The sequence below is a fragment of the Erpetoichthys calabaricus genome, chromosome 9 (assembly GCF_900747795.2).
Source record: "Erpetoichthys calabaricus chromosome 9, fErpCal1.3, whole genome shotgun sequence".
In the NCBI taxonomy this organism is placed as follows: Eukaryota; Metazoa; Chordata; class Cladistia; order Polypteriformes; family Polypteridae; genus Erpetoichthys; species Erpetoichthys calabaricus.
Genome location: NC_041402.2, coordinates 12,088,180 through 12,106,399, shown reverse-complemented (window position 1 = coordinate 12,106,399; position 18,220 = coordinate 12,088,180). Strand labels below are relative to the sequence as shown.

The 18,220-nt window shown below is 43.0% G+C and overlaps 1 protein-coding gene across 1 annotated transcript in view; it reads left to right on the top strand.

Annotated features, from left to right (window-relative positions):
• Window positions 1-18,220, top strand: part of nek6 (NIMA-related kinase 6) — a 303,451-nt gene that overhangs the window by 98,411 nt on the left and 186,820 nt on the right. The window contains exon 4 of the mRNA XM_051931987.1: window positions 8,017-8,079. Within this exon, the coding sequence (XP_051787947.1) occupies window positions 8,017-8,079 (63 nt within the window). The remainder of the gene's footprint in view (window positions 1-8,016; window positions 8,080-18,220) is intronic.

The window sequence follows — 18,220 nt, the reverse complement described above, 5'->3', positions numbered from 1 at the left end:
TCGAGACTGTAGTTTTTTGTGTTTCTATCGACCGTCGTTGGCAGCACTTCGTCCAAATCGAATGTTCATCCACTTCTTGGAGTCGGCAGTCAGAGTATATAAGTCGGACACACTTCTGTGATTTTCCATCAGTCGGCATTTGGAGTTCAAGAAAGAAGCATTGGTTCTTCCTTACTCTTTGGATTGCCACAAAGCAACCTGCGAGATTGGAGAAAGGTTGAGAAGAGATCGTGAGAGGAAATGACAGCGTCGTGAAAACGAGACGGACTGTGAACGGAGAGAAGCAGAAATGCTCCTCCACCACCACATAATTACTATTCGGACAGTCATTCCGAGTAGGCCGTTCCTATTGAATCAATGTCCAAGGGTTTTGTTTTCTAATTTTGTTTCCCTTATAAAATATCATAATGCTGTGCGACGAAGGGCCCAGTTCACGACTGGCAGCCGCGTTTAAACAGGGAGCCCTTCACAGACAACTTTAACACGTGCAATGTAGTTGGGCGCACATGGCTAGTATGTATATATAGATTATACCAAACATACAATGACCAATTCTAGAAAAGCTGGGTATGTACAGAAAATGCTAATGAAAAGGATAAGGAGTGATTTGTAAATTTACTTTGACTCGTATTCAAATACAAGCGGTATACAGACAAGATGTCATATCTCATCAACTAAAGATCCATCCATTATCCGACCCGCTATATCCTAACTACAGGGTCACGGTGGTCTACTGGAGCCAATCCCAGTCAACACAGGGCACAAGGCAGGAAACAAACCCCGGGCAGGGCACCAACCCACCGCAGGGCGCGCACACACAAGCACACAGTAGGGACAATTTAGAATCGCCAGTGCACCTAACCTGCATGTCTTTGGACTGCGGGAGGAAACCAGAGTACCCGGAGGAAACCCACGCAGACACGGGGAGAACATGCAATCTCCATGCAGGGAGGACCCGGGAAGCGAACCTGGGTCTCCTAACTGCGAGGCAGCAGAGCTACCCACTGTGTCACCGTGCCGCCTTCAACTAAAGATATATCCGTTTATTCTGATGTCTGCAACACATTCCACAAAAGTTGGGAGGCGGTAGCGACAAAAAGCTCAAGAGGAAGTTGGGTATGCAACTGGGTCCTGGACTTCCAGACAGAGAAATCCCATACAGTCTGTGTCAGAAATGCCATCTCCAGTACCATCATGCTGACCACTGGTGCCACCCCAGGGCTGTTTACTAATAAAAAGGTTTATTTACATTCAGATAACAAGGGCTTTTGCAATTCTCACACCAATCGTTTTCCTTCACCTTTCACTCCTTCAGGTGACCTTTGTCCTCTTCAATCTGACTCTGATGTCCTGACTGACATTGGGTAGCTTCTATTTTGACCCAGGAGCAATGTTCCCTCTAAGGAGTAGCATATAGCGAGCAAAAAACATTGTTTATGAGCGACATTTTGTTTAAGCCAAAAATTTATGAGCACCAACTCCGACAGTCAGAGTGAATGATCGTGCGATAAGTACGAGTGACAATGTCGGAATGAGCGATCGTGCGGGAAGTATGAGCGACGCTCTGAATTCGTGTGAGCGATCGCTCACGCGCTCAGCTTAGAGGGAACATTGCCCAGGAGTACTTCCGGTGTTTGGGTTGACCAAAAGTCCCAGAAAGTAGGGTCTATGAATCATAGCAGCTCCCTCTGGCTGCCCCCAAAGAACCCAATAGGGCTGCCAAGTGGGACTACAATTTCCCAACATGGCCTGAAGGTGTCTGTGTGGGAATCCTAACCCAGGGATACTGCCATCTTGTGTATTGGGGAAGAAAATTTTCAGCCATATTCATCTCCCCTGGGGGCTCATGTATAAGCGGTGCATATGCACAAAAATGTTGCGTACTCCCATTTTCACGCTCAAATTGCGATGTATAAAACCTAAACTTGGAGTAAAGCCACGCACATTTTCAAGGTAGCTCAAACCCTGGCAAACGCAAGTTCTCCGCTCAGTTTTGCAAACTGGCGGCACCCTGCGTCAAAACAGTGCTTTTGTTCCAGTGTGGTTTCCCTTTCTTTTTTAGATCCACATACCTGATGCGGCTTTATTAATACACTGAAATTAACCGCATATTGTTTATTAGTTTAAGGCATCTGATTGTAATTAACCTGTAACAATATAATGGTCCACAGAATGGCCAAAGTATTCCAAATACCATAGCTGCTTTAGCGTTGTTCCTCTCACTCCACCTTCTTCTTCTTCTTTCAGCTGCTCCTCTTAGGGGTTGCCATAGTGGATCATCTTTTAATATATGACTCTCACTGCACCACTCAGAGTATTTATATCACTGTATCTGAGTGTGAAATCACAGCTCTACAGCAGCTGATTGGAAAGAGAATTATCAGTATACAGTATCAAGCACATGCTGCCTCAGCCCTGTGCACAGTCTATTTGAACCTCTCTCATACGGCAAACGCTTCAGAGCCTTTCCTGTACTGACCTCGCGGTTCACAAACAGTTTCATCCCAAGAACACTAAATGCACGCAATCAGTCCATCAAGTGCTCCTAGTAGAACTGTTTGTACTCACCTCTGTGGTCTGTCTGTCTGTGTAAAAGGGCTGAACCTCCACAATATATATATGTGTATATATATATATGAGTTTGTGTGTGTGTGTGTGTATATATATATATATATATATATATATATATATATAGTGGAAGCCAGCACCGGACCCAGACAGACATGGAACTTCTACAAAAAACACACATTTATTCATTTAAAGTCCACACAGCACACGGTACCCCTGCACCACACACCCTCTCACGGTGCCTTCAAAAGGTCCTTCACTGCCTCCACTCCTCTCCACCGAGCTCTGTCTTCTTCCTCCCAACTGCAGCTCCTGAATGGAGGGAGGCGGCCCCTTTTATGACCACCCAGACGTGCTCCAGGTGCTCCTTGATTGAGTTCCTGCGGCACTTCCTGGTGTGGCGGAAGTGCCGCCTGAGCACCCAGAAGCTCACCGGGTGTCCTCGGTATACCTTCCACCAGCACCTCCAAGTGTGGCGGAAGTGCTGACGTCCGAGGCCGCACAAACGTCCGGGCGCACCCTGGTGGAGGCCATGGACCCTGATAGAATTGAGCTTCTATGCTCGAACCCCGTGGCCCCCATACCAGGCGGGGCGGCTGCTCTCTCGTGGTCCTGGGAAGGCACAGTCCCTCTCCTGGTCCGTCCAGGTATGGCGACTGGGCATAAGCCCAAGCACTTTGTTATGTTACAGCCTTATTCCAAAATGGATTAAATTCATTTTTTTCCTCAGAATTCTACACACAACACCCCATAATGACAACGTGAAAAAAGTTTACTTGAGGTTTTTGCAAATTTATTAAAAATAAAAAAAACTGAGAAATCCCATGTACATAAGTATTCACAGCCTTTGCTCAATACTTTGTCGATGCACCTTTGGCAGCAATTACAGCCTCAAGTCTTTTTGAATATGATGCCACAAGCTTGGCACACCTATCCTTGGCCAGTTTCGCCCATTCCTCTTTGCAGCACCTCTCAAGCTCAATTAGGTTGGATAGGAAGCGTCGGTGCACAGCCATTTTAAGATCTCTCCAGAGATGTTCAAGATGAACCGTCGCCCCAGTCTGAGGTCAAGAGCTCTCTGGAGCAGGTTTTCATCCAGGATGTCTCTGTACATTGCTGCAGTCATCTTTTCCTTTATCCTGACTGGTCTCCCAGTTCCTGCCGCTGAAAAACATCCCCACAGCATGATGCTGCCACCACCATGCTTCACTGTAGGGATGGTATTGGCCTGGTGATGAGCGGTGCCAGGTTTCCTCCAAACGTGACGCCTGGCATTCACACCAAAGAGTTCAATCTTTGTCTCATCAGAACAGAGAATTTTCTTTCTCATGGTCTGAGAGTCCTTCAGGTGCCTTTTGACAAACTCCAGGCGGGCTGCCATGTGCCTTTTACTAAGGAGTGGCTTCCGTCTGGCCACTCTACCATACAGGCCTGATTGGTGGATTGCTGCAGAGATGGTTGTCCTTCTGGAAGGTACTCCTCTCTCCACAGAGGACCTCTGGAGCTCTGACAGAGTGGCCATCGGGTTCTTGGTCACCTCCCTGACTAAGGCCCTTCTCCCCCAATCGCTCAGTTTAGATGGCCGGCCAGCTCTAGGAAGAGTCCTGGTGGTTTCGAACTTCTTCCACTTACAGATGATGGAGACCACTGTGCTCATTGGGACCTTCAAAGCAGCAGACATTTTTCTGTAACCTTCCCCAGATTTGTGCCTCGAGACAATCCTGTCTCGGAGGTCTACAGACAATTCCTTTGACTTCATGCTTGGTTTGTGCTCTGACATGAACTGTCAACTGTGGGACCTTATATAGACAGGTGTGTGCCTTTCCAAATCATGTCCAGTCAACTGAATTTACCACAGGTGGACTCCAATGAAGCTGCAGAAACATCTCAAGGATGATCAGGGGAAACAGGATGCACCTGAGCTCAATTTTGAGCTTCATGGCAAAGGCTGTGAATACTTATGTACATGTGCTTTCTCAATTTTTTTATTTTTAATAAATTTGCAAAAACCTCAAGTAAACTTTTTTCACGTTGTCATTATGGGGTGTTGTGTGTAGGATTCTGAGGAAAAAAATGAATTTAATCCATTTTGGAATAAGGCTGTAACATAACAAAATGTGGAAACAGTGATGTGCTGTGAATACCTTCTGGATGCACTGTATCTATCTATGTATATATGTTACCAGCAATCATATGTATTTATATGTGTGTGTGTCAGTATATATATTTATATGAAAGTATTCAGACCCCTTCACTCTTCACACTTTTTGTTACGTTGAAACCTTATGATAAAATTATTTAAATTTGTTTTTGTCCCTCTTTAAGTCTCAAATGTTCTTCACAGCACTGCAGCTCCTGCCTAATCAGGACAATTACGGCACACTCTCTGAATGGCCTTATTTTAGAGAGGACTTGAGTGCAGCTGCACGCTTGAAGAGCCTCTTCAGAGTAGCGACAAATTACAAAATGATGAACAGGGATTTCAGCGTGGACTAGAGCAGGAGTAGGAGGGAGGCAGCTAGCTGCATGTAAGAAGTTGCAGTCCAGCTATCACGTGTTCTTCATGGTCCACAGTAGGACATGCTTTAAGTTTTCTGCACCACAGCCGGAGGTCACTGAGTCAGTCCTTTTGTTGTCCTTTACTCTATGAAGCACCTAAGGTGCTCAGCCCCATACCATACTGAGACTGAACATTCGATTTTAGATTGGGTGAGGTCTAATCAAGGCTGGCATAGGAGGTCTGGTCTGGCTTATGAAGGCTTTTGGAGGCCTCACACCCTTTCTGTGGTGTCTTCAACTCCAGATTATGGCAGCGGTTAGTCAGCAGCAGACTTGCAGCAGGTATCAAAAGCATGAAGAAAAATTGGCTTGTTAAAATTGGATTCTTTTCTGTTTTTTTTTTGCACTTATATGTTGCTCCATGTCATGTGTAAGAGCCATGTTCCTAGTTATATAAAATTCATAAATATTTTACTAGATGACAATGCATAATCTATGAGAGGTTCCTATAACCCCCATAAGTAGATTTGAATTGGTATATTCTTGCTATTTCTAACAGCTTTGAGTAAACATTATTCTTCAGTTAGTGACCAGCCTTACCATGTGTAAGGTGTAGAGGCATAAGGTTTTAAACCGGGCCTGGGCACGTGCTCGTGCCAACGGGCCATTTGAGTGTACAAAGTAACTCGTGCGTATTTAAGCGCAAAGCCGTACGTTTAAAGCATACAGAAGAAAGCTAAGAATCTTTAAGTATAGAAAGAAGAAGTAAAGTAAATGTGAATTTCCCATTGGGATTAATAAAGTATCTATCTATCTATCTATCTATCTATCTATCTATCTATCTATCTATCTATCTATCTATCTATCTATCTATCTATCTGTCTGTCTGTCTGTCTGTCTGTCTGTCTGTCTGTCTGTCTGTCTGTCTGTCTGTCTGTCTGTCTGTCTGTCTGTCTAAAGAACTTTTAAGTACAGAAATAACAAAAGTTTTTCAAGAAAAGCTAAGTTTAGAGAAGATACGTTTTTCCTTTTTTTTTGCCTTTTATTCTTGTGTGGATTATTTGCTTTTAACTTTCACTGAATACTTTCAAAACGAACTTTTGGACTGAGAGATTTCTTTCGACACGCGTTTTACCCGTGCTTGATTTCGCCTTATGCTTCGGTGGCTAAATCTTTGTTACTCCAAAGAATTCAGATTTACCATCATTAGAATTTTTTTGAGTTATCGTTTGAAATGTATATATATATATATTTTTTTCACATTGATCAGCGATGCTTTTGTGTAATCGCGGGAGTCTGAATAGATTAGTGTTCCGGTTACTATCGCGATGTTCCCATCATCCACCACGAAATCATGATTGTGAATGTAATCAGCATGACGGGATTTAGGCCATCGTGTGAGATTCCATTCCAGTCAAGATTGGGATTCAAAGAGCGTCACGTGCTGTTAATTTTATTTAGAAGATTCCTGGTTACTGAATCTCTGCTTATTTAACACTTTGAACTTTGAGGTACGAGTTAACTTGTATCTCATTTGCCCCGTCAACATATCAGAAAACTTGTATTTTAGTATAGCGCCATTATAGACGCAGCCAGCTTGTTATCGATCTATGCTGCCACGTCTCCATTTCCTGCTAAAGTGCTGCCATCTAGTGGCATTCCAGGAAGCTTTATAATGCATGTAGCCTCCCGAGGCCATATGCTCTCCCAATGTTATAGGTGGCAGAATCCCATTTTTCACACCTGCAAAGCTTCATGGGAAGATGTAGTCCAAAGGGGAAGTCCAAACTGGGTGTCTTGGGAACTGCCAGGCGGGGTGCTGTAAGAAGGAGCATTCCTTGTTTTTAAGGAGGTTTCTCCTGCCCCAAAGGACTTCATGATGTAAGTGCCAGGCAGGATTATCTGGCATCCCCTCCAGGATGGGTACTGGACCTTTACCCAGGCAGGAGGAAAAAACAAAGGAGCAATGAGAGAAGGCACCTATTTTGGAAAAATTTAATCCCTCATCCACTAGATGGCAGCATCCCAAGACCTTAGTAACCAAGTGGACACCTGCACAGCATGATGGGAGTTGTAGTGCAGGGCATGATGGAAATTGTAGTGACAGAAGTCAGCCCTGCTGGGTCCTATGGGTGCTGCCAGGAGTTGCTTCGGGGATTGACAGACTCTGTTTTATGGGACTTCCTCTTGACCCAAAAATGGCAATGCCCTGGAAATAGCCCAGTGCCCGGCATAGAAGGAAGCCATTTGGCCTCCTTCAGTGGAGTCATAGATGGGAGGAAAGAAGGAAGGCAGGCAGCAGTCATTGGAGAAAGGAGGATAGAGAGAGAGAAGAGAAGAGAAGAATAATTTAATTGGAACTGTGTTTGTACAAACTTTGATGAAACTTTTGTGAGTTACTTGATTAATAAAAACCTCTGTTTTGAACCCTTGACTGTATTTGCAGTGGTTGTGTCCAGGATCTGGGGCTCAGTACTGTCCCCTATTGGTCACAATGGGTAGGTATATTGTGATGGCACCAGAATTACTCCCAGGTCAGGTGAGTTGGACTCGAATGCCGAGAAAGACAAAGCTCACCTGGGATGTGTGGAGTCGGTGAAAAAAATGAAAAAAGAAAAGAAAGTTGTCAAAGGTAAAATAAGAAGCACCGAGGTTTGGGGCTCAGTGGTGCCCCCTGCAGGCCACAATTAGTTTCAGTTTTTGTTGTAGTAATTATGATATGTTTAAGGAGTTATTTTGATCTTGAATTTAAAGATTGGCACCCAGCATGGTGCACTTCACTGCAGAGTGCGACACAACTTAGCTTGGGGTGAATCTTTTATAGATGGTGCACAACAGTAGATGTCTCTTCAGCTGGAAGAACACTCCTGTGGCTGAGCAGGTAGTTCACTTGTTTTCTTATTCTTTGGTATTGCAGAAGTAACTTCTCATTCTCTTTTTTTTTTGTAGATTTTTGAAATGATGGATGCAAAAGCTAGACAAGACTGCATCAAGGAAATAGACCTTCTAAAGGTGAGAGGAGACCATTGTCTGTGCTTTGCTCTGTTTGTCTTGACGGTGCTTTAAGAGTGCAAATATACAGGTGGCGGCATGAAGGTCAAGTGGTGCGCTTCCTCATCGGAGTTTATGGAGCAGAATGAAATTCTTTGTGATTGTATTTGGATAGTATTCCTGGCAAAAGAATTAAGTATTGTTTTCTCTCACTTTGATGTTCGGGGTTTTCTTGGGTTTTGTTGATAGACCAGTTTGAACTCCCAGTTAACGAACTTGTCACAAATTCTTGATTTACATCTGCTTCCTGCTCCTTTCCGCTCCGCTGTCTGTCTGTCTATCTATCTATCTATCTATCTATCTATCTATCTATCTATCTATCTATCTATCTATCTATCTATCTATCTATCTATCTATCTATCTATCTATCTATCTATCTATCTATCTATCTATTATATAGTGCCTTTCATATCTATCTATCTATCTATCTATCTATCTATCTATCTATCTATCTATCTATCTATCTATCTATCTATCTATCTATCTATCTATTATATAGTGCCTTTCATATCTATCTATCTATCTATCTATCTATCTATCTATCTATCTATCTATCTATCTATCTATCTATCTATCTATCTATCTATCTATCTATCATATAGTGCCTTTCATATCTATCTATCTATCTATCTATCTATCTATCTATCTATCTATCTATCTATCTATCTATCTATCTATCTATCTATCTATTAATTATATAGTGCCTTTCATATCTATCTATCTATCATTATATAGTGCCTTTCATACTATTAAATACCACCATTTCCTATCTATCTATCTATCTATCTATCTATCTATCTATCTATCTATCTATCTATCTATCTATCTATCTATCTATCTATCTATCTATTCTACAGTGCCTTTCATATTTATCTATCATATAGTGCCTTTCATACTAGTGTTTTGCTCTTTTGTTTTATGTTTTTACTATTTGTTTGTTTTTACTTTTGAGTAATCAGATGCTGGTGACATCATCAAGTGTCCTCATTTTAGTGTTTATTTTCCGTGACACCACGTATTGTAGAGGGTGTGTCCTATGTGATATGTCACATGATTATGTGCATAAAATTTTGAAAGAAAATTCCATGGTGTTCTGCATTTCAGTGCTTAGCTGGGGTTCAGGTCTTTGTGTTCTGGTTACATTTTTGTTTCTTTTGTTTATGTCAATATTGCTTGTGTTTATTATTTGCATTATTTGTTGTTTTTATTTGGTCGATGAATGTAAACCTTTGCTGTCTCCAAGAGGCGGGACCACCTGCCCATCACCATAAGGTGCTGCCCTCCTCCCTATAAATGTAGCCTTTTATATCCAGAGAGATAGAAAGGTCAGGTCCTCATTATGTTTAATCATGACTTTCAAATGACTGTCACCTTTGTGTTGTTTGCTATTCATCTGTCATTTGTGCCTCCATACATGACACTTAGAATTGAGGCCAAGCAGTTCAAATCTTGGCTTCATCAGACCAGATAGTCTTGTTTCTCATTTTCTGAGAGATCTTAAGGTGCCTTTGTTTTTATTAAACTCCAAGCGGACTTGCATCTGGTCACTGTGGCCATAAAGCCCAGCGAATGGTCCAGTGACAGTTGTCCTTATGGAAGTTTCTCCCATCTCCACACCGGTTCTCTAAAGCTCAACCCGAGTGACCATCATGTTTTTGGTCTCCTCTCATTCCATGTCCCTTCTCTCATGATTGATCAGTTTGGCCGGGCTACCAACTCTAGGAAGAGTCGTGATTGTTCCAAGCTTCTTCCACTTAAGAATTATGGAGGCCACTTTAACGCTGCCTTCAACACCATCTGGTCAGTAAGCTCAGCTGGCACTTCCATTGACCTCATGGCTTGGTCAAGTGTGAGACAGGTGGGTGTCTTTACTAATGAGTCCAATCAATTGAATTGTCCTCAAACAAGGTGTAGAAACGTCTCAGTGATGATCAACAGAACGGGGTGCCAAATTTCAAGGGTCCCTTAAGTTAATGTCAGTGGTAAATTTACTGTATCTTAGTTGGCTTAGTTTTTGAATTTGAATATAATGAAGCCTAACAGAGACAACAGAAGATTCAGTTTAACACCCTGTAAGTTATAGAAAATGGAATGTTTGTAATTTTAACTCTGAGTGACAGTAGAATAGCCCTCAGATTGAATTAAACAGTGTATTAAACAATAATAAATGAAACAACGATCCCACCCCAGTTCCCCTTATGGCGACGCACAATATACACGAATTGTACAATAGCAAACCACTAACAAAAACCACACACTATGAAGTCCATGAAAACAGCAACTGTTGAAATGAAATGATGATAGACAGCCCAGAAATCAGCTTGCTGCGTGTGAATGTAAAGGTCAGTCCTTACTGGCATTTCCTGATGAGATGATGGCTTGTGATGGCATGAGGAGCGCTCCTTTCTTCGCAGATCGACAGCAAATCCTCAGACAGTCCTCATGCAGCTGGAAGACACCAGACAGTCCATCCACCGTGTGGTGTTGCGGGTCCACAGCTCCTGTCAGAGGCCACTTTTAACACTAGAATTACCAGAGCCTACGAAAAAACTCGTAGATCCGTCCCACCTTAAATCGCTTCTTAAATCCATTCGCACCTCTCCGCCATCGTCTTTTGTCCTCTAAATGTGCCAATAAGCACAAGCTGCAAGCAGCCGGCTATTCCATCCCCCCACCGACTTAGAACGTGCACGAACTTCTCCCAGCCCATGCCTTGATTGATTATCTGGGAGTGAAGTGAAGTTTTAGAGTGGAAATAATAGATCGTTATTTGGAACACACGCATTTCATGTGTGTCTCGTCTTAATCGGCACATGTAGAAGACAAAAGAGAGGTGAGAACGTTATTAAGGTGAGCCGGATCTACGAGTTTTTTTCGTAGACTCTGGTAATTCTAGTGTTAAATAAATAATCACTGCACTCGCGGCTTAGCAAGGTGACGTGGTGGATGTGTGGCTCAAGCGGTTTCCCGGGGTGATTTGTGATGTGGCCGTTTCTCACCTAAGTGCACAGGTGAGAGGCGGTCCGCATCCGTGATTGTTCCGGGGCTGCTGATTTGCCACAGCTTTAACGTCCTCTTACAATACAATACAATTTATTTATTGTATAGCCCAAAATCACACAAGAAGTGCCACAATGGGCTTTAACAGGCCCTGTCTCTTGACAGCCCCCCAGCCTTGACTCTCTAAGAAGACAAGGAAGAACTCCCAAAAAAAAAAACCCTGTAGGGAAAAAATGGAAGAAACCTTGGGAAAGGTAGGTTGGGCGTGCAGTGGATGTCAAAAGAAGGGGGTCAATACAATACAATACACAGAACAGAACAAATCCTCAATACAGTATAAAAATAAAAATTTTAGAAGTACGGAGCAGAATTTAACAGTAGATGATATCACATTATAAGATTTGGATATATTTAGAGTCCTGGAGACCTCATCCATCAAGCTGCCTCCCCCATTTGGCCATTCCACGGCTGACACAGTGTTGGGCCAGCCAATCCGATGAAAGGACCTCTCTTTCCCACGATTCCTGCGATCCTCCATCAGGGATGACTTTACCTTAGGCAGGCAAAACAACTTGGCAGGTGGGCCGTGGCACCAAGAGCCACATTTGAGTACCAAGAAGAGAAATAGAATAGGTGAGGGTTAGTATCCAATTCTAACTATCATGTTACTTATGTTTTAGTGCTAATGACTAACAACAGAGATGCAGTCTGTACAGTTAATCAGCAGCTCTAGTCAGGGTGTGCTAAACTGAAGTAGTGAGTCTTCTGCCGGGATTTGAAAGCTTTAAAAGGCATCTCTTATAGTAGCAGGCAGACCATTCCACAGTTTAGGGGGCCCTGTAACTAAAAGCTCGACCTCCCATTGTTATTTTATTAAACCTTGGAATCATAAGCCGACCAGCATCTTGAGATCTTAATGTGCGCTCTGGTTTGTAAGTCATGATAAGTTCAGACAAGTAAGCCGGACCTCGGCCATTTAATGCTTTACAGTATATGTTAAAAGGAGGATTTTGAAATCTGCCCTAAACTTAACCGGGAGCCAGTGTAAGGATTTAAGAACTGGGGTTATGTGTTCGTATTTTCTTGTTCTTGTAATAATTCTTGCAGCCGCATTTTGGATTAACTGGAGGCTCTTCATAAATAGAAGCGCGAGGCGGATAAGGGGAGGAAAGGGAAGAGGCAGAGAAAAGAGACAGAGGTTGCAAGAAACAGTATGGAGAGAGAACCGGTGTGAGCGTGCAAGAGCGAGCATGTGCTCGCAGGCAGTCAGCTGGACAGTGAGCCCTAGCAGTGGTGTTTGGCCGACACTCGGTGGGGCAGAAGGAAGCGGTCGCTCCAGCTGAGTGAATAAGGAGCTGGAGTGACCGGGGATGAATGACGGCTGGCCGCGTAAGCCCGAGATGGCAGCGGGAGTCGCGGAGTCTTGGGAAGGTGTGCCTCAGCATGAGAGACCTGGCTGTTGAGGAACCCAAGTCTCGGTCCGGTAAGGAAGCTGTACAGAGTCAGGGAATGGAAGGCAACCGGACAGTAGAGAAGGTCAGCTGCTGAGAGGGCGACTCCCCTGTTGAGAAGGCCGTATGGAAGAAGCAGGAGAGCCGCCAGATAAAAGAAGACACCGGCTTGTTTTTAAAGAGACTGCTTCCAGCATTGTTTTAACCTCGTTTTAAAGGATTGTTGTTTTTTCTATTTATTGGATTTTTTAACCTCCACTCAGGATTATTTATTTATTTTATGATCTTTGATGCACTACACTTCTTTATTTGGACACTTTGTTTTTGATTGTTTTTTGTTAAATTTTAATAAAAGCACTCCTGCACCTTTTTACACCATCCCCTTACTCTGTTGTTGTGCCTCACTGCCGTGCTCATCGGTAACATTACTGACGGCTCCGGACGGACGATGGGAGTGTGCAGCGAACCCGCATCGTCACACACCGAAACAGGAGACGATCCAAGGCAACACAAGAATCCACTGGTAGTAAACGGGAAGGCAAACAGACAGGCAACTCCAGACACGAAACAACAAAAGACTCCCCCTCACTCGGTTGAACTGACCTCCTTTTAAATCCCGCACTGGCCTCCTTGTCCGCAGCAGCCCCGGCACCCTCAGCAGACGACTAATCAGAGCCACTGCAGGGACTGCTGGGAGTTGAAATTTTAATCCCCAGTGGCACCGCTACACCTGTGTCTGTTCCTTCACAACAGCTGGAAACATAAAATGGTTAGACAGGCGGGCATTAAGGGCATAGAGATTTGTGACCGTTACATGCAGTTGTGCCCATAACAACAACAGCAACATTTATTTCTAGAGCACGTCTTCTTACAAATGATGCCACTCAAAGTGCTTAACAAGATGAAGAAAGAAAAAATATAGAAATAAGATTAGGCAATATGCTAAGTAGCAAAGAATAAAGTAAGGTCCGATGGCCAGGGAGGACAGAAAAAACAAACTGGAGAAAATAGAAAAACAAAATCTGCAGGGGTTCCGAGGCCACAAGAACACCAAGCCCCCACTAGGCAGATACATACCCTGGCAAATTTTGTGAAATGTTGGCCATTGTTTGGAAAATATAAGTAATCAGGCAGAAAATGTCCCTTTTAATTAGGGCGTGTGCTCAGGTGAAGCAATTTATTATCACATCATTGTGTGCGCCCTTTTTAAATCATAATATAATAATCATAATAATATAAATATCCATCAATCCATTATCCAACCCGCTATATCCTAACTACAGGGTCACGGGGGTCTGCTGGAGCCAATCCCAGCCAAAACAGGGCGCAAGGCAGGAAACAAACCCCAGGCAGGGCGCCAGCCCACCGCTGAATAATATAAATATAAATCATAATCCTCTTTAATAAAATCCCTGTGTGCGTCCAGGTGTCCGTGTGTGGGTGTCTTCTGGTGAAGTGCGCATGCGCGGGGCACAGTGCGACGCGCGATATTACTGTCAGAGAAAGTTACAGGCGTTTTACGGAAATACAAACCAGTATTACTGCGAGAGGAAATTAAAGGTACACAATACAGTGACGCATATTACAGCCACATACAAGCCAGTATTACTGTCAGAGGAGATTAAAGGCATATTACCGACGCACACGCCTGTATTACCGCCAGAAAAAATTAAAGGTATATTACGGACGTACAAGCCAGTGGACGTACAAGACGGTATCCTTCAATAAGGGCGTGCACAAAAAGGCGAGCTTCAAAAGGGCGACCTCAATTGAGTGCGGCAAATAAAGGCGTTCGTAGATAATTTAGTTCAAATGGCTCTGGAATATGTGAAGAGCAACAAAGGTGCAGATCTTTATTTACGTGCGCCTTTGTTCGCTGCGCCCAGTTGGGGTCACCTTTATTGAATAGAGCCGTACAAGACAGTATTACTATCACAGAAAATTAAAGACACACAATACACGGCAGCAGCCCACGAAGAACAGTCAGCTCAGCAAGTAAACATCAACAAAAGAAAGGCTGAAAGAAAGAAAAATACGACCAACAAAAAGAATGAGGTCAAAGTCCCTTGCCATTTAATATAGACTGTTCCTACTAATGTTTATGCACTACTGTTTTAGCACCCGTTATTGTAACGGGCTAAATGACTAGTAATAATAATATAACTGAAATTACCCACATGGGCCTGATCAAAAGTTTACATACCCTTGAATGTTGGGGCTGATAATAAACACATAAGGTGACACACACAGATTCAGGTTAAGTGTAATTAAGGGTGAGCGTCCACACCTCTAACCTCTAGGATTGTAATCAGTGTCGGTGTATGAACAGTCCATTTAAATTCATGCAGCGCTGCACTGACTTTGCTGGATACCAAGCCATGTGGAAAGCAAAAGAACTGACAAAAGATCTGCGAGAAAAGGTTTTTGATTTGTATAAATCAGTAAAAGGATATAAAAAGATATCCGGAGATCTGGAAATGCCTGTCAGTAGAGTTAGGAGTTCTGTTGTAACCAAGCCACGGTTGGGTAGACCAACTGAGATTTCAGCCACAAATCTGCCAGGATCATCTGTCGAGATGCCAAGAAAAACCCACTTCAGCTGAGATTCAGGCTTCTCTGCAAACGCGTGGTGCTGCTGTTTTCAGGATGCACATGAACAAAAATGGGCTGAATGGTCAAGTTGCAAGAAAAAAAGCCTTTTCTGTGCCAAAACCACAAAACAGCCCACTTACAGAATGCCAAGCAGCATCTAGACAGGCCTTACAACTTCTGGAACAAAGTCCTTTGGAGTGATGAGACCAAAATTGAACTTTATGGTCACAACCATGAACGCTATGTTTGGAGAGGATGCAACAAGGCCTGTGATGAAAAATACACCATCACGACTGTGAAGCATGGAGGGGGATCGCCGATGTTCTGGGGATGTGTGAGCTCCAGCAGTGCAGGTAACTTAGTGAAAATTAATGGCAAGATGAATGTTACCGGAAAATACTGGAGGACATTCATCACTCTGGAAGCTGCGCATGGATCGCACTTGGATCTTCCAACATAACAGTGATCCAAAACACAAGGCCATGTTGACCCTTCGGTGGCTACAGCAGAAAAAAAGTGAAGGTGCTGGTATGGCCATCATGGTCACCTGACCTCAACTTCACTTAGCCACTTTGAGGAGAACTCAAAACGTGCAGGTCATGCAAGGCAGTCCGTACATTTATGGGACCTGGGCAGCTCTACCCCCTGAGAAAATCAACTACGTCATCCATAGCTATCACAAAAGACTGCATGCCATCAGTGATGTTAAAGGGGGCAACACACAGTAGGAAGAACTAAGGGTATGCAAACCTTTGAACAGGGACCATCTCACTATGTTTTGTTTAATGGTTGTGCTCTTCTATGATGCTTTATAGTTTAATCTGGATTCCATTAAAAGTAAATGAAAGGTCTTTTGCCCCATCAATCATCTTTTCTTTAAAGTGTGGTACACTTCGTACAAATTCTGCCAGGGTATGTAAACTGAGCATAACTTTAGAACATTCATCCATCCATTTTCCAACCCGCTGAATCCGAACACAGGGTCATGGGGGTCTGCTGGAGCCAATCCCAGCCAACACAGGGCACAAGGCAGGAACCAATCCTGGGCAGGGTGCCAACCCACCGCAGGACACACACAAACACACCCACACACCAAGCACACACTAGGGCCAATTTAGAATCACCAATCCACCTAACCTGCATGTCTTTGGACTGTGGGAGGAAACCGGAGCGCCCGGAGGAAACCCACGCAGACACGGGGAGAACATGCAAACTCCACGCAGGGAGGACCCGGGAAGCGAACCTGGGTCTCCTAACTGCGAGGCAGCAGCACTACCACTGCGCCACTGTGCCGCCCTAACTGTAGAACATTATGTAGAAATCTTAAGAAATGTAATGATGCCTAATCCTCAAGCAAAATACAATAAGTTGCCCTTTTTACTTTCTTATATACGGTATATAGAGAAAGTATTGTAATTGTCCAAAAATTCGATTTCAAAATCTGAATGAATCTCGAAGTTTTAGATCCCCCCTGAGTCCGATTTACATTCTCGTGGGGAAATTTACATTTTCGTGAGGAAAGTATTGTAATCGTCCAAAAATTTAATTTTGAGATTTTGATGAATCTCGACATTTTACACCTCCCTGAGTGTAATTTCCTTTCTTGTAGTGAAAGTATTGTAATCGACCACAAATTCGATTTTGAGATTTTGATGAATCTCGACATTTTACACCTCCCTGAGTCCAATTTCCTTTCTCGTAGTGAAAGTATTGTAATCGTCCAAAAATTTGATTTCAAGATTTTGAGAAATCTCAACATTTTAGACCTCCCAGGATCCAATTTACTTTCTTGTAGGGAAAGTATTGTAATCGTCCAAAAATTCAACCTCAAGATTTTGATGAATCTCAACGTTTTAGATCTCCCTGAGTCTGATTTACTTTCTCAAAGTATTATAATCGTCCAAAAATTTATTTTCGAGATTTTGATGAATCTCAAAGTATTAGACCTCCCAGAGTCCGAAAATACCATTTTTGGAAGTATGTCTCTGTCTCTGTGTCTGTGTGTGTGTGTGTGTGCGTGTGTTTGTGTGTGTGTGTAAACACAATAACTTGAGTATGCTTTCACTTAGGTCCACCAAATTTTGCATGCAAGTATTAGGTACAAAACGTAGATTTCTGTCAACTTTTGGGCTATTTCCGCTAACCGGAAGTGGTACTTTTTTATTTGTGCAGCTGCTGAGTCTGTTTTATTCAACTTTACTTTTACAGTGATTGTTTAATATATTATTAATTTGATTTATTGTTGATGGTTCTTTAAGGTACATAATATAAAAATATTATCCTTGTCTTGCGGTTTACTCCTCAAATATCCATCCCCATATCTGAGTGTACGAGAATGTCTAGGGGGGCCCACTCCCGACTTTTTCCTTTTTTGTGTGTATCATCTACATTTTTCTTTACTTTTTATTTTGTGAACTGTTTGCTTTGAACTTCACCAAAATCTTTAACCCTTGGACTGTGGCGTCTTCTTGTCTGGTAGCTGCATTTGAACTGTTTTGAACCATTTGGAAGCCCTCATCCAGCACAGCTACTTGTTTCAAAGTGATCATTTTTAATATTTTTATAATAAATTTGCAAACATTTCTTAAACTCTATTTTCACTTTCTCATTCTGGGGTATTAAGTATGCCCTGATGATGGAAAAAATGAATTTAAACGATTGTAGCCCAAGGCCGCAACAAAACAAAATGTGTGAGATAGTTAAAGGGGCCTGAAAGCTTTCTGTGAACTCCGTGCCTAAACTTCAGCATACGAACACCTCATTCAAATATACATATTTTGCAAACCGCGAGAAAATAAAAGTCCGAAGTTCGAGGCGTATTGTACGGTTGTGCTGCATGAGCAGACCTGAAGTCGTCCAGGATGACATGGAGGAAGTGGAAACTGAGCCTACAGGGTGGGCTGATTCACCGTCTTCTATTGACTCACATTCACCACCAAGCTGACTTCCAAACTCGGCCAAATCCCACCCGCCCCGTCTGACTCATTTAAAATAAGAGCCGCTCGGCCCACTTGAATAAGTTACCGTAGGTGGGTTGATTGTTTGTGTGGCTTGCTGTA